This window comes from Capra hircus, chromosome 2, assembly GCF_001704415.2.
Source record: "Capra hircus breed San Clemente chromosome 2, ASM170441v1, whole genome shotgun sequence".
NCBI classification, from domain to species: domain Eukaryota; kingdom Metazoa; phylum Chordata; class Mammalia; order Artiodactyla; family Bovidae; genus Capra; species Capra hircus.
This window is the reverse complement of record NC_030809.1, coordinates 2,974,726-2,991,726: the sequence shown is the minus strand read 5'-3', so window position 1 is coordinate 2,991,726 and position 17,001 is coordinate 2,974,726. Positions and strand designations below refer to the sequence as shown.

Genomic DNA, 17,001 nt, shown 5'->3' with positions numbered 1-17,001 from the left:
GAAAGTCTTTATCATTTTGACACTTAGCCCATGTCCAGAGCTAAAGATAAAGATGATCTTCGGCCATGGATAGAGGGCTTTAACCAGGACACCAGAGTTCAACCAATTAGAATGGCTTTATCGTTCGTATTCTTTTTCCTTTTCAGAGTTTAAACTTTTTACTTTGTACTGGGGTGTAGCTGACAAGCAGTGCTGTGGTGGTTTCAGGTAAACAGCAAAGAGACTCAGCCATACATGTACATGTATCCATTCTCCCCCAAATCCTGCCCCTCATATTCTAAGCTGAGTTCTTAGAATCAGAATATGGTAGACAGAACAAAGAAACAAAGAGAAAGAGCCATAATATATAAAGAGCTCAATCAAATCAATTTTTAAAAATCTAATAAAATGTCCAGAGACTCCTCTGCCCACCCAGTGGTAAGACTGCACACTCCCATCTCAGGGCGCGTGGGCTCACTCCCTGACTGAGGACCTTAAGACCCCGCATGCCACGTGGTGTGGCCTAAAAAATTTTTAAAGATCTAGATAAAATGGCCAAAAGATATCTACACATAAGCATGGAATAAATGCAGTCAATAAACTTTTGAAAATTAAATAGATGCAGACTAAAGTAGGGAAAATACCATGTATCATCCATCACATCAGCGCACGTCTGACATGAATACCATTCAGTGTTGGTGACGATGAGGTGAAATGGGCGCTGTTATATACTCCTGGTGGTAGCTGAATTTAGTGAATCCTTTTGGGGGGAATTGGCAATATCTATCCAAATTATTAGTGTGCCAGTCTTCTGACACCACAGATTCTGGCTCCTGTGATCCTGCATAAATAGTCACACGCACAGAGATGGATGCACAAAGGGGGTCCTTGCAGCTCCATTTATAAAAATTGAAAGCAACCCAGTGACCTAAATGACCACAAAGAGGGGAATAATGTTTTTAAAAAAGCAAGGGCCACGGTACATTCAATGACCCCATTTACAAAAGAAGAAGCTTCTGTGTATACATATATGTATCTGTGTGTCTGGAAATGAAGAGGGAGGTCCAGAGGGACCATGAGGCACAAATAACTGAATACCCGTGAAGAGAAGGCAGGGATTGCAAGGAGGGCTTAAAAGAGGGTTGTTTTTTTTTTTCCATTGATTACATAGTTGATTTACAGTATTGCATTAGTTTCAAGTATATAGCAAAATGAATTAGTTACATATGTTGTATATATTACCTCTTTTAATAAAAGAGTCCTTTATATATTTATAAAAGAGACTTTTAAGTAAAGGCAGTTTCAGAAATAAGAGAAGAAAAAGAATGGACACAATATTGACGTCAAACAGTCCTTGGTTAAAATCTTGGCTCCATCCTCGACCTCTCAGATGGCTTTGGACAAACAAATCTGAAGCTCAGTATTCCTACCTATACAATGGGAAGAAGAGGCCGTCCTGCACAGGAGTTCTGGGAAGATTAACGGAGATTGTGTGGGGTGAGGACTGGCAGTTCATAGGTGCCCAGTAAGCACCATGGGCATACTCACAGCACAGGATGGTTTTTGGTGTGTTTCATAAACAGCAAAGGGGCGACCTAAACTTGCATGTGTGCAGTATGAAAGCAGCCAAAGCTTATTAAACCCATCTGTTCTGTTGAGAACCTGAGGCTAATAAGCTTGGGTTTCCGTTATTTTGTGAGATCCTGAGCCATCTCTCCAGAGAGAAAAAAGGAGGAGAAGGAGGAAGGAGAGAAGAGGGGAGGCATGTATGGACCAAAACAGTAACCGTGGCTTCTTAATTAAATTCAGCGGCAGCCGGGAGTTCACATTCCTGGCCCCCAGAGACTCCTCACTTGCGGTGAACTTACTTAAGAGGGAGAGTGAGTGAGGGGTAAGGGGAGCTTCAGGCCGAAGCCACCAGACTGTATACATTTATAAATGTATAATGTACATTAATAAAACTTGCAAGTTCTTTGCGTGCTTTCACACACTCCCTGGAAGCCAGCCGGGCTGAGTGGTGCTGCTCCCTGTTGTTCTGCAAGGACACTGAAGCTCAGAGAGGGCCAAAGGCCAAGGTCACACAGCAGAGCCAGGATGTGGACTCAGGCGAGCCTGTCTCCCTGACCCCTGGGGCATCTGCAGTGAGAGGGTTTCATTCTGAGCTCCAGGGGACTCCCTGAGTGGTCTCTGCTCCAGCGCCATATGGGGAGGGGCTGATGTTAGGAGTGGGTGGTGGGAGGGTGGACCCCTGCCCATCAGTGCCTCCAGGCCTGTGAAGACCCCAGGCACAACCTTCCGCAGGTCCCGTGGTGCTGATCAAGGGCCAGCTGTGTGATTCGTGCGTCCACCTGGCCTGGGACACCAAGGCCTGGCTTGCTGGGCATCCCACCCACCAAGAGGGTTCACGACTCCCCTCGGGAGGCAGGATACAGGTCTAGGGCCCGGCCCTACCCTCATCGAGCTCTCTGCTCAGGAAAGGAAGAGACCCAGGGACAGACACACAGAGGACATGAAACAAACGCTGCCGCAAGGGGAGCGCACGGCAGGCGCCGGGGGGACGGGGTTATTAATGTCAGGGGGAGGGGCTCAGGGCCACTCCGGGAGAGGGCACGTGCAAGCTCGATGGTGACGGGGCGGATAGGAGCCCGGCAGAGCCGGGAAGAGTAGGCCCAGCAAGAGCGGCCACGGCGCCCGCGAAGGCCCCAGGCGAGGGCTGTCATCGCACCCAGTGCCTCCCGGGGCTCGCGGGGTGAGTGCTGGGCGCTCAGGGCGCCTCGGGCGTGCTCCTGCCCTCCCCGCGAGGAAACTCACAGTGACGAGCCTGAGGCTCAGACGGGTCAAGCAGCTTGCCCAAGGGCACACAGCCAGTGACTGACAGGGCAGGACTAGCTCCGTGCAGGCCCAGGTGGGGGCTGGTGGCCCACCCCCCGCGAGAGAGGCAGACGCCGGGTGCAAAGGGTCTGGCAGGCTCTGCAAAAACCGCAGAGAATAAACAGAAGTGCTGGGTTCATTCAGCACAGGTTCGAGGCTGTGGAGCCTTCCAGCACGTGATCTTGCCCTGTCTGTCGCCATTTCGTCGCTAAGCCACGTCCAGCTCTTGCAACCCCGTGGACTGTAGCCCGCCAAGCTCCCCTGTCCTGGGAATTTCATCCATACGTGTGTATAAACAAGTGCAGTGAACATTGTTAAGTAGAGTGTGGTCATAGTTAAGATGGACCGTGGGCAGGAACGACACTGACCTTGCCCGTTTATGACCTTTCTGTCTTATCTTTTGGGTTGTTCTGGGTCTTTGTTGCCAGGCGTGGGCTTTCTCCAGTTGTGGTGAGCGGGGGGGACCACTCTGGTTGCGGTGGCCTCTCGTTGGGGAGCACAGGCTCCAGGCGCCCGGGCTCAGTACTTGTGGTACTCGGGCTTAGTTGCTCCACAGCGTGTGGGGTCTCCCCGACCAGCGGTCAGGCCCGTGTCCCCGGCACTAGCAGGTGGATTCTGACCCACTGTACCCCAGGCAAGTCTCTCATTTCCGACTTTCCATGTCAGAACCATTTCGGGGGCCTCCCTCACACCCTGTGTTTGATGCACGTGTCTCATGATGACTTGATAGAACAGCTCGGATCAGTCTCCCTTCTCCCCTTAGCCATCATTCCGTGGGACACTCTCTTGGGCCTTCAATATGAGGCCAACCATTGGGGTGTGCAAGCATTGCTGTCTGGAGGGAGTTAAGGGATTTTCTAGAAAAGAAAGCTTGTGGGCAGTGGGGAGTCACGGTCAGCTTCTGAGAGGACAGGGGTCGGGTGAGAGTTTAAGGAGGGGGAGGGGCTGGGGGAGGGGCTGCCTGATTTCAGAGCTGGAGCAGAAGGTCCTGGGGGAGGAGGGCGGGGGATTCAGTGCTCAGCGGCCGTGGGGGGGAGGGGGACGTGGGACGTGGTCCTGCTGGCCTCTGTCCGAGGGACCTGGTGGGTGATTCAGATGGTGGAGTCAGCGGGGACATGCAGGCGGGCCTGTTGCTGCACGCGAGTGTGCTGAGTCGCTGCAGTCGCGTCCGACTCTTTGTGACCCCATGGACTGCGGCCCACCAGGCCCCTCTGTCCTTGGGATTCTCCAGGCACTAATACCAGAGTGGGTTGCCACGCCCTCCTCCAAGGGATCTTCCTGACCCAGGGATCAGTCCCACGTCTCTTTATGTCTCCTGCACTGGGAAGTGGGTTCTTTACCACTAGCGCCACCTGGGAAGCCCAAGGGTCTATTGAGAGCCCCTCACCTCTGGACCCCAGTCCTTCCAGGGGTGTCCGGGGTGGTGCCACACAGGCACCCATGTGGTCAGAGACCCTGAAGGGTCAAAGCCACCAGGGAGCCTCGGGAGCCCGCCACACCGTGGGTCCCAGACAGCTCGGGGCCTCGCCTGTGGTCAGACAGGCAGGGCAGGGAGCCCTGACTCTCAGCCGAGCTCCCCCACATGACAGGGAGGGAGAACCCTGCTTTCAAACAAGCTCACAGAAATAATGGACTCAGGGGACCCTGCAAACCAGAGTCAGACTCGGCCTAAATGAAAGACAGCCTGATGCACTGAGTAGAGTTCCAGTCCTGGAGGCTGAGGGGGACAGAAGTGTCCACGCGCACGGACCTGCTGGGGGACAGGGCCCAGCGTCACCCCAGGCGGGGCACAGGGGCTTGAGGGGCGACGCTGTCTCATAGACCCTGTAGACCAGGCGTCCTGTGGACATGGCTCGGTGTACCTGAAGAGTCAGGCTGCAGAGGGTTCGGGGTTATCCTGTCTCCGGAGTGCAGGGCGGATGTCTGGCTAGGAGTGATGGGGTACAGAGCGCGGGGTTCACAGCACCTCTGAGAGCAGAGGAGGAGTGTTGCAGGGCTGTGACCCACCTGGGGGTCACCCTGGCCTCCTAGTGGCCGAGGGCAGGAAGCTGCAGGCCGGGCCTGTCTCAGTCCCTCCCGTTCACAGACAGATGGGGGGTCCCCAAACCCAGAGTCCCAGCCTGCAGAGTATGTGTCCTAGACCCCCGTGGTCCTCTCCCCGAGACAGAGGTCTGCTGCCTCTCTTTGGTCTCCCCAGGAGCCCCGGCCCAGCCACCCTGGGGAACTGGAAGCCCACAACCAGCTGAGAGCGTCCCTCCCAGCCTCATGCTGATTTCTGGAGAACGGCGTGCGGTTCCCTCTGTCATCCACTCAGCAGATACTGTCTGTTGCTGTCAGCGCTGTTCTCTGCCCCAGGGAGCCGGCAGGGAACCAAACGGCTTCCCCGGAGCTGCCAGGCCCGGCGGTGCTCCCAAAGCATCGGCGCCTGCAGCTGCCCCGCCATCCCTGGGCGCAGCAAGCCCTGGTTTCCCGCAGAAGCGCGCATCCCTCCAGGCTCGCTGGGGCCAGGCCGGGCCCTCCTGAGGCTGACGTCCACCCCGTCTCACTGCGTCCTCTCCCCCGCAGGGCGGACTGGCTGCTGAGCTTCGTCTACCGCACGTCCTCCGTGCGGCTCCGCGTGGCCGGCCTGCAGCCTGTGCTGCTGCAAGACAGGAGGGTGGAGAACGTGGACCTGTCCTCCGTGGTGAGCACCCCCGTGCCCCCTGGGGCTGACTTTGGGGGGTGGGGACGGCGCACATCTTACTCCAGCCCAGCAACCCACGTCCCAGGGACACAGGCCCCGGCCCGGTCCACCCCAGACAAGAGATTGTAAGAACTCACTTGGGAAGCGGTAACTCCTGTTCACAGGCACCATGCTTGTGCCAGAGCAATGCCCCCAGGCCCTTGGCACACATACTCTCTAACCTGCACATGGTCTCAGGGCCAGGCATCATTATCCCCATTTCACAGATTAGGAAACTGAGGCTCAGGAACGTTCCCATCCTATAACGCACAAACGATAACCTGGATTTGAACCTCCAAAGCCCATGTTCTTGCCCCTACATTACTGCCCTCTTTCCACTCTTCCCCCAGCTCCTCCTCCCACGGCCCTCACTCACTCCCCGAGCCCAGATCACTAGTCAGGACAGTCTGTTTCTCCGGAGAGTAACTGGAACAAGCAGAGGATACACGTGGAAGTGTTCAGGCTGGACCAGAAGAGAGCACCTGGCTGCCAGGCTGTGAAACCGTGGGGTGGGCTTCCCGGGTGGCGCTAGTGGCAAAGAGCCCACCTGCCAGTGCAAGAGAAGTAAGAGACGTGGGCTCGATCCCTGGGCCCGGAAGATCCTCTGGAGGAGGGCATGGCAACCCACCCCAGTATTCTTGTCTGGAGGGTCCCCTGGACAGAGGAGCCTGGCGGGCTGCAGTGCACATTGCAGAGTCAGACACAACTGAGGTGATTAGCGCACAGGCACCAAGCCTTGGAATAGGGAGCGAGGAAGGGGTAATTTGTGACTGTTGCTTCTGTTTGATGTGTTTGGTTTTTTGGCTGCAAGGCATGTGGGGTCTTGGCTCTCCCACCAGAAATTGAACCCACACCCCCTGCATCAGAAGGCAAAGTGTGTTCCAAGGTCCCTGGCCTTTGACTCATCTGGAGAGTTTATTTAAAATGCAGATCCCGGAGCCCTGCTGCCCAGACCTCCTCCATCAATCTCTAGAAGTGGAGCCTGCACGTCTGCATATTAAACATACTCCCCAAGGACTCTTCCACATCTCAGACTAAGCAGGGCAGACGGTCCAAAGCATTCTTGCTGGGAAATGGGGGGGACCCACCTGGGGGGACCCCCCTAGCAGCCACACAGACCTAATTTGGGTTTCTAGATCCATTTTCCGGGCTTGCAGGAACCTCGTCCCCCCCTCTACATGTCTGTCCTAGAGAGTTAATTATAGCTTGTACCAACGAGATGCCCAGCTCTGCCCTGGGCCTTTTGCAGTGTCCATACCCCGCTGTACGGATGAGCACTCTGAGGCTTTGAGAGGCTAAGGGACTTGCCCAGGGTCACTCAGCAGGAGCATGGCAGGGCAGGACTCAAGCCCAGGTCTGAAGCCAGTGGGCATTGCCCCTGGTCGGGTAGATGTGGGAACCAGTGGCAGAGTCACCAGCTGCCAGGAAGAGGAAGGGGAGGCTCGTGGGCTGCAGTTACATCCTCAAGCAAACTCCGCCAGGGGAAGTCGCTGCAATGAAAGTCCCACGAGAAGAGGAGCTTCAGTTTCCAGTTACTACACTACCAGCTGCCATTTATCAAGTGCCAAGCATTTCCCAAGCATAAACCAGTTGCCCCAGGTACCACATAAGCGTGGTTTGAGCCAGCCACACCATCCTGTCTGAAAGCAGGCAGACCAGGCCCCTCCCTGGGCATCTGAAAACTCCCCTGGGGAGGGGTACCCAGGACGGCCTTGGCTCCTCCGTTCAGTTTCAACGGCAGCCTGGCCAACAACACCCCCGAACACACACACACACACTGCACCTCGTGGTGGGGGAAGCTGGGCACCCTGACCCCCACCAGCACAGCTAACGCCAGGTTGCATGAGGTTTTAGGGGTTTTTTGATTTTCTTTTTAAAGATTTTTTTTTTTTTAATGTGGACAGTTTTTAAAGTCTTTGTTAAATTTGTTACAGTGTTACTTCTGTTTAATGCTTTTGGGTTTTTGGCTGCAAGGCATGTGGGATCTTGGCTCCCTGACCAGGGATGGAACCCACGTCCGCTGCACTGGAAGGTGGCGTCTTAACCACTGGGCGCGCCGGGGAAGTCCCTGGTTGCGTGTTTGTTAAAGCGGAACTGAGGCCTGAAGAGAGCACGGGGGGTTCTAGCACAAAAACGTCAAACTGCAGTGTTACCAGGCACTGCCGGCCCCGAGCTCATGGGCCGTGGCCTTGCCCTGAGGGCCCCTGGGTCTCTCACCCAGCCTGCCCCCATCTCGCGGGGGCCAACTTGTCCTGGCTCATCTCTTTACTCCCCCAGACTCCCAGGGCCCTGGCTCACAAGTCCTGACCCACCAGAGGAAGGCAAGTGAGTCAGCCCCGTGTCTTCCTAACTGGCAGCTTTGGAGGCTGATGTCGGTCCAAGAATAAAAAGAGTTTTTAGGCTCATCCACCCATGAAACTGATCACTCCTAATTCAAGAGGCAGTCGTCCCAGGATAGATAGGAGCTTCAACCCCTAGAGTCAGCTCTTTAGATCATCTTTACCCCTGAGAAACTTGCTTCATGCGATATCAACCTCGCAGCAACCCCGTTGAGTAGGATGTGGGCATCCCCAAGTCACAGACTAGAACACTGAGGCTTGAGACAATGGGCTTCCCTGGTGGCTCAGACAGTAAGGAATCTGCCAGCAACGCAGGAGACCCAGTTCGATTCCTGGGTTGGGAATATTCCCTGGAGTCGGGAATGACAACCCACTCCAGTACTCTTGCCTGGAGAATTCCATGGACGCAGGAGCTGCGGGCTACGCTAAGAGTCAGACATGACTGAGCGAGGCTTGAGAGGATAGACTCACGGAAGCAGAGTTGTAGATCCGGTCTCTGAAAGCAGGTCCGGAGTCTGTGCGCTCCATCTTCCGGTGGGAGTGCAGAGAGCTTGGCTGACAAGACTGAGACCACCAGACTCGGATGCCCGCTGGCCCGCGTCCAGGGGTCTCTGTCCTGTTTGACTTGATGCCCCACCACGCCAGGGGTCTCCCTCTGCCACAGGAATCAAATGTGAAAAGCATGGCTGAAATTTCCTTTTCAATGAAAATTTCCTTGAAATGCTACAGAGCCCTTGGAAGATGTCGACTCTGCCCTGGGAAGCCTCTGAATGGGATGTAGTAGGAAGAGCACAGCTGTCGATGAGCGGGAGGCCTGGCTCAGAACCCACCTCTGCTGCTGGTGTGCTGGCTGTGTGACCTCAGGCCAGTGACTTAACCTCTCTGTGCCTCGGGGGCCGCATCCTAGAAACAAGGGCTACCACCTACCTTCCAGGGCGTGTGCGCGATGCTTGGTGCACAGGAGGCCCACCTTTAACGCTAGTCCCCGCCTCCCTGCCCCCCGAGACCAGCAGCTGCAGAGATTCCTCTCCGGGCTCAGATTCCTTCATGGCAGCCTCCCAGCTCCTGCCTAATAATAGCTCTTTATCGCATTAGGATGCATCAGAGAAAGCAGTGCTTTCCTTTTCTGGGTAATTAGAGGTAATTAGCATTGCCTTCGTGCCGCCCTCCTATTTTCCTTGAAAATTCTTGCTGGAGGAGACGTTGCTGGCAACAGAGTCCTCATGACTGCTGTTGGCAAGCAGTGCCTGCCCCATGCTCAGGGCTGAGACCTAAGGACCCGCCTTCTCCCGGCCAGGCCCACGTCGGCAGAGCCCTCCGCGTTAGCCCAGCGGCAGGCACGGGACACAGACCTGGTCTGCAGAGGCTCCTGACCTCAGGACAAGCCTGAGCAGGGGTGAGCCGGGGTCAGGCTCTGACACAGATGGGAGCATCTCCAGGGAATGAAGCAGACGAAGGCTAGGCTACCTGATGCTCTCTCAGCCTCTCCTGTGTGGGGCCTGGTTTGCAGCAGATGGGGGTTTCTGCCTCCTCAGGGACCACCTCATGCGGCTTCTTAGGGAGCAGAGATCCAGTCAAGGGTCTCTGGAATCTTGGTGATCCAGAAGAAATGCCAGCTGACTTCCAGGACTTAGCCCAGGTCTCAGCACACAACGGTGGTGGTTAGTTGCTCAGTCATGTCTGACTTTGTGACCCCTGGACTGCAGCCCACCAGGCTCCTGTGTCCAAGGGATTTCCCAGCCAAGAATACTGGAGAGGGTTGCCATTTCCTTCTCCAGCAGAGCTTCCCAACCCAGGGATCGAAGCTGGGTCTCCAGCTTTGCAGGCAGATTTTTAACCAACTGAGCCACCAGGGCACAAAATAGACACTCAGTTATAGTAACATTAGCCAACACACCATACACTGCTCTGCATGGGTTACAGACCTTATGTCACTTGATCCCCATAGCTGTCCAGTGAAGTAGGAGTAATGACCCCATTGTACAGGTATCAATGCAAAGAAATAGAGGAAAACAGTAGGATGGGAAAGACTAGAGATCTCTTCAAGAAAATTAGAGATACCAAGGGAACATTTCATGCAAAGATGGGCTCGATAAAGGACAGAAATGGTATGGACCTAACAGAAGCAGAAGATGTTAAGAAGAGCTGACAAGAATACACAGAAGAACTGTACAAAAAAGATCTTCATGACCCAGATAATCACAACGGTGTCATCAGTCACACTCACCTAGAGCCAGACATCCTGGAATGTGAAGTCAAGTGGGCCTTAGGAAGCATCACTATGAACAAAGCTAGTGGAGGTGATGGAATTCCAGCTGAGCTATTTCGAATCCTAAAAGATGATGCTGTGAAGGTGCTGCACTCAATATGCCAGCAAATTTGGAAAACTCAGCAGTGGCCACAGGACTGGAAAAGGTCAATTTTCATTTCAATCCCAAAGAAAGGCAATGCCAAAGAATGCTCAAACTACCCACAATTGCACTCATCTCACATGCTAGTAAAGTAATGCTCAGAATCCTCCAAGCCAGGTTTCAGCAATATGTGAACCGTGAACTTCCAGATGTTCAAGCTGGTTTTAGAAAAGGCAGAGGAACCAGAGATCAAATTGCCAACATCCAATGGATCATGGAAAAAGCAAGAGAGTTCCAGAAAAACATCTATTTCTGCTTTATTGACTATGCCAAAGCCTTTGACTGTGTGGGTCACAGTAAACTGTGGAAAATTCTGAAAGAGATGGGAATACCAGACCAGCTGACCTGCCTCCTGAGAAATCTGTATGCAGATCAGGAAGCCACCATTAGAACCGGACATGGAACAACAGACTGTTTCCAAATCAGGAAAGGAGTATGTCAAGGCTGTATATTGTCGCTTTGCTTATTTAACTTATATGCAGAGTACATCATGTGAAATGCTGGGCTGGATGAAGCACAAGCTGGAATCAAGATTTCTGGGAGAAATATCAATAACCTCAGATATGCAGATAACACCACCCTTATGGCAGAAACCAAAGAAGAACTAAAGAGCCTGTTGATGAAAGTGAAAGAGGAGAGTGAAAAACGTGGCTTAAAACTCAATATTCAGAAAAGTAAGATCATGGCATCCAGTCCCATCACTTCATGACAAATAGATGGGGAAACAAGGGAAACAGTGGCTGACTTTATTTTTCTGGGCTCCAAAATCACTACAAATGGTGACTGCAGCCATGAAATTAAAAGATGCTTGCTCCTTGGAAGAAAAGCTATGACCAACCTAGACAGCATATTACAAAGCAGAGACATTACTTTGCCAACAAAGGTCCATCTAGTCAAAGCTATGGTTTTTCCAGTGGTCATGTATGGATGTGAGAGTTAGACCATAAAGAAAGCTGAGTGCCAAAAAATCGATGCTTTTGAACTGTAGTGCTAAAGAAGACTCGAGAGTCCCTTGGACTGCAAAGAGATCCAACCAGGCCATCCTAAAGGAGATCAGTCCTGAATAGTCATTGGAATGACTGATGCTAAAGCTACAACTCCAGTACTTTGGCCACCTGATGCAACGAACTGACTCCTTGGAAAAGACCCTGATGCTGGGAAAGAATGAAGGCGGGAGGAGAAGGGAACGACAGAGGATGAGATGGTTGCACGGCATTACTGACTCGATGGACGTGAGTTTGAGCAAGCTCCAGGAGTGGGTGATGGACAGGGAGGCCTGGTGTGCTGCAGTCCATGGGGTCGCAGAGTCAGCCACGACTGAGCGGCTGAGCTGAGCCTGGCAGGTATAGAAACTGCGGCTGCAGCAGGGCACACTGCCTGTGGGTGGCAGAGCCGGGTGAACCCAGAACCTCCCTGAGCCGGGACTCTTCACCACTGCGTTCACGCTGCCTGTGTCCACACATTTCTGTGGCTTCTTGTCCGTGACCTCCAGCCCTCAGCCATTAAGCCTGTGACGTGTATTATCTCATTGAATCCTCACAACCAGCCCACATGGTGTATGTATCTTTATTAGCCCCATTTTACAGAAGAGGAAACTGAGGCCTGAGAGGTAAAGGCGCCCCCAAGGGGTCTGATAGTCTTGGAAATGGTTGGGCAGATGGCAGCAGCTTTGGTTTGGAAAGTCGAGGTGTCTTGCAAGGCAGGAAGCAGGAAGCCCTGCGGCCCCCTCACCTCGCGTCGATAAGCCTGAGCATCTGCAAGTTTCAGGGCTGGGTGTGGGGCGCCGGGTCCTGCCCTCCCCCACACAGTCTATCAGAACGGAGACCGAAGCTAGCAGACGCGAACGGTGGCATGTTGTGACTGTTGTCACAGGGGAGCCCCCAAGAGGGTCCATAACCAGCGTGGGAACGCCAGGGAGGCTTCGCGACCCCAGGGACATCCAGCGTGTCTCCCCGTGGGAGGAGGCCCTCCGTTGAGGCGGCAGGAAGACGGTCTTGGGCTGCAGCCTTTTCGTTTCGCTGCTCCGGGCCTCCGTTGCGGCACTCAGCGTCTTCCCTCTTGGTTGTGGCGTGTGGGATCTATTTCTCTGACCAGGGATTGAACCCGGGGCCCCTGCATTAGGAGTGCAGAGTCTCAGCCTCTGGACTGCTGGGGAAGTCCTGGAAACTTTATCCAGCGCCAGCCACAGCAGAATGCTCCTCTGCACAGAAGAGGTTCTTCTCCCGCCCACCTCACTCCTGCTCTCCCGTTCCCCCAGCTCCCTGTAAAATCAGAGCTTTGCCAGCCAGTTCTTTCTCCCGCTCCATCTTTGCAGAATAGCAGCTCAGGGGCCAGGGTTGGCTGAGGCCTGGACCAACCTGTGGCCAAGAAAGGCCAGAGCTGTGCATTCTGGGGCAGTTGCAGAGTGCAATTTCCATCTGGCATCGGCTGTGGCCACAGATGCCTCCCTTCCTTCCTGTCCTGCCTGCCTCCACCCAGCCCTAGTACCAGCCCTTTGTCAACACTGAAAAGGTATAAGGAGGCCATCGTTGTTTATCCCTCTGGGTCTAGGTTTCTGCTGGCTGGAATTCAGATGTGATGGCTTGAGCTTCAGCAGCCATTTTGGGTTCCCAAATGGATCAGCCCAGCTAACTCCCTACCTTCTATCTCTCCTTCCAAGAAAACTAAAGTAAAGGGACTCCTATGCACGGCATACCTACTGTGTGCCAGGAGCCGCACCTTGTGGTTTGTATTATTGCTTCCCACCACTCCCATGAGGTGAGATGGGTGTCACTAACTCTAACTGGGTAATGTCCCTTTTTAAACAGAGGTTTGGGTCATATGGAGGAGAATAGTTCCTGCAAAGTCCCAGGCTGTTGAACTCTTTTAGCAGATATTCAAGGTATGCGGTATCATGGCCCTGATTTTTACAGATGGAGGAGCTGGTGTTCAGGACATTGTACAGACTCACCTCGTTACTAGTAAGAGACAGAGGCAAGTCTAGGACCCCGATTTCTCTGATTCCAAACTTAGGTGCTTTCTAGCGCCATGCAGCCACTAATGTCCACCCTCCAGGAAAGGAGGCCTCCCTACCTTGACCTCCACCCTGAGCCCAGGGATCTGAAAAGCCTCTCCTGTGTGTGTGCACGTACGTGTCTCACGGAACGGTCTTCAAAAGCAGTTGCGCAGCAAACAGCAAGAGGGAGGCAGGTTCTGGTTATCACGAGGAAATAACAAAGCCGCGCGGGGGCTTGTCTTCTGTGCTATTGCGCGGTCGCCGGGCCGGCCCCGTGTGCTTTCTGGCCAGGTGGGAGTGCCGGCGCTGCCGGCAGGGCCTGTGTGCCGTCTCCTCGAGTCCCAGCCAGCCTCCCCTCTGCTCCCTGTCTTCTTTTTATTTTTTTTATTTTTTTAATTTTTTTTTTGTTCCCTGTCTTCTTTTTAAACAAAACCTTCCTCTTCAGCCTTGAGGGACGGTCCAGTCTTGTGTTTGCCTTTGGCACTAGAGCAGGCCCCCTAAGCCGGCTGGGGAGAGTGTGAGGCTCCATTTCAGGGAGAAGATTTGCGCGAAGCAGCTTCCACAGTCAGCCTCTCAAACGCCGCACACGGCCGCGCTCTTCACAGGCTGCGTGTCGTTAGGCAAATCACCGCCCTCCTCTGGGCTTCTCCCTTCTCATCTGTAAAACGAGTATGCTGTTTAAGGTCTTCCCCACCACACCCTTGACTTTCTGTGAAGAGAGAAGGTCATTCAGAGCCCTGTGTGACCCTGGGTGGGTCCCTTTATCTCTGCCTCAATTGCTTCGTCTGCAGTTAGCACCCAATACCTGTCAAAGGAGTATAGCCAATAAATGTCTGTCCTCCAATGTATTAAGGACCCGCTGCGTATCAGGCCTCGCCCATTATCACAGTTACGCGTCGGCACGCCAGTTACACCCGTTTTTCAGTCACTGACATATATCCCAACACAAAAACAGAGAAGTCTCTTTTCTCTCAGGAAGGGAACCGGCACTTCTTGACCGTTGTGTTAATGAAGATTCTGTCCGTAACAGAGGCCCAGGTGAAGTGGCTTAAACTCACAAGAGGTGATGCTGCCACATAGGAAAAGGCCAGAAGAGGCATTTCAGGGCTGGTGTAGAGGCCGCACAGCCTTCAGGGGCCAAAACCCTCTGTCTTGCTGCTCTGCCAACCTTACGTGGCTCACAATGGCTGCTGAAGCCCTGGCCATCCCGTCTGCATTCCAGCCAGCAGGAAAGAGGAAACAGGGAGAAAGCAGAAGCAGTCCCCCTTTTAAAGAGACTTCCAAGGAGCACCGAATAACGCTGTGCTTCATCTCATAGGCCAGAGCGCATCACCATAGTGCACTCTACGGCCAGGGAGGCTGGAGAATACGTCCAGCTATCACTTGTTCTTATGACTCAGGGGAAGGAGGAGAGGGAATCGTGGGAAGCCCCTTGCAGTCTTTCTAGCCATAGCCCTATTCTCGATTTCAGAAGTATTCCTCGGGGAACCTTCAGAGCAACCCTTTGAGGTACTCAGTCTTACTGCCCCCATTTTACAGCCGAGGCAAGTGGAGGTCAGGGGGATACAGGGTTTGCCCATGGTCCCTCCGCTGGTGAGCCACAGAGCCCTTCCACTGTAACCTAAAGCTGCAGACAGAGAATGGGAGCTGCCACTCCAGACTTCTGTCGGGAGGGCCTTTCCTGCCCCCACAGGACCCAGACCTTAGAGAAGCTTCCTTTTGTCGTTCAGAAGCTCAGTCATTTCCCTTTGTGGACCACAGCATGCCAGCCTCCCTGTCCATCACCCACTCCCGGAGCTTGCTCAAGCTTACGTCCATTGAGTCAGTGATGCCATCCAACCATCTCATGCTCTGTCATCCCCTTCTCCCACCTTCAGTCTTTCCCAACATCAGGGTCTTCTCCAGTGAGTCAGTTCTTCGCATCAGGTGGCCAAATTATTGGACCTTCAGCATCAGTCCTTCCAGTGAATATTCAGTGTTGGTTTCCTTTAGGATGGACTGGTTTGATCTCCCTGCTGTCCAAGGGACTCTCTAGAGTCTTCTCAAGCTTCCTTTATCTTTATTTAATAAATTCTAGAGCAGCCTTGAACCCAAAGGCTTCCCACTCACTCTGGATTGGAGAATCATCAAGGGTTGGAGTGATGGTGTTGGTTGATGACACGGGGAGAGGCCCAGGGGTCCTGGGAGGACTGGGCTCTGCGGTGCTCACTTCCTGCCCTCTTGCAGGTCAGTGGCCACTTGGACTATGCCAGGCAGATGGACGTCATCCTGAAGGCCGTGGGCATCCGCACCAAGCCCAGCTGGGACGAGAAGGGACTCTTGCTGGCCCCAGGCAGCCTGCCCCAAGAGGAATCCCGCCGGGCGGCAGCCACCTCTTCATCGGATCAGACCACCAACCAGGATGGGCAAACCCAGGGTCCCACATCCGGAGACACCCCCAAAGCAGCCATACCCCCTGACCTCCACCAAGCCCAGGTGCCAGCGGGACTGAACCAGTCTGAAGGGGCCTCCCTCCCTGCTGCTACCAGGCCTGCTGAGAGCCCCCCTCTCTGCAGCCATGGCCTGGGCGCCAACCCACTGGGCTGCCCTGCCTGTGCCCGTGAGACACAGGGGCCCTGCCCAGGGCTGGACTGACCCGAGGAGAGTCACCTTCCCAGACTGCTTCATGGAGCACCCTCTTACTCTGCTTCACCGACTCCCCTGCCACAAGCTCTGGAGATGGAGAATCTCTACCACTGCCTTTGCTAAATTGAAGACGTTGGTACTGGAAGGACAGGGGCTTGTAAGGAGACACTGTCCCTTCCCCGAGGAATGGAGGCCAGAGCTCCACAGAGTCAAGCCAGCACAGTACGGATCCCTGGGGCTGAACTGGCTGGGTACCTCCTGTGCTTTGGGTCAGCGCTGGGGGTCGATTGCCCATCCGGAGCTCTCTGGAGCCACCCTGCCAAGCTCTCCAGCCTCAAGAGCCTGGTGTCTGCCCACCCCTCTAACCACTATCCAGAGCTGTGCTCCAGCCCACAGGCGCCATGGGGGGGTGGGTCCAGTGGGGAGTGGACAGCTTACCCTCTCTGCCCTTGGGAGATCCGATGAGATTTGCCGCGTGCAGCCATCCAGGCCGAGCCCTGCACAACCACAGGGGCGGCCATCAGAAACACGTGACGTGAAGGCCCCCCCACAAAGCCACAGGGGGGCCCTGAATATAATGGTTACAGAGCAGGATGCAGAGACCCTGGGTCCGCAGGCAGTGTGGACAGGAGCTGGGCCTGGGACAAGAATGAAGTACGTGGGGGGATTTCCTATGGCAGAAACAAAGGTGTGATGATCATAATAATAGATAATAACACTCGCTACCATTTATTAAGCATTTACCGTGTGCAGAGCGCTTTGTACGGATTGTCTCAGCTGACCCCTCACAACAACCCAGTGAGGTAGGTACTATTATTGTCTTCATTTTCACCGTCAGGCCCAGAGCGTTTAGGGAACCTGCCCGAGATCACACAGGTGATCAGTCTCAAAGCCCAGTCAGTCAACCTCCAGAGCCCAAGCCCTTAGTCACTGTAGCTGCACCCCGACCCCTCCTCCTTGGTGCTCCCACTGGCTCCGAATGATAGAGCCGGACATGACCCCTCCCCCGCACTGTGCGCTCGGGGAGGCCAGAGCCCAGGCAGAGGGAATGTTGACAAG

General features: G+C 54.3%; 1 protein-coding gene across 4 annotated transcripts in view; it reads left to right on the top strand.

Annotated features, from left to right (window-relative positions):
• TMCO4 (transmembrane and coiled-coil domains 4) overlaps nucleotides 1-17,001 on the top strand; it is a 111,702-nt gene that overhangs the window by 91,323 nt on the left and 3,378 nt on the right. For 3 of the 4 annotated variants that reach the window (XM_018054866.1, XM_018054873.1, XM_018054856.1), the window contains 2 exons: nucleotides 5,416-5,533; nucleotides 15,544-16,681. In XM_018054866.1, coding sequence (XP_017910355.1) covers nucleotides 5,416-5,533; nucleotides 15,544-15,951 — 526 coding nt within the window. In that variant the 3' untranslated portion in view covers nucleotides 15,952-16,681. Of the gene's footprint in view, nucleotides 1-5,415; nucleotides 5,534-15,543; nucleotides 16,746-17,001 lie in introns of those variants that run through there. The other variant, XR_001918767.1, reaches the window with a different exon arrangement.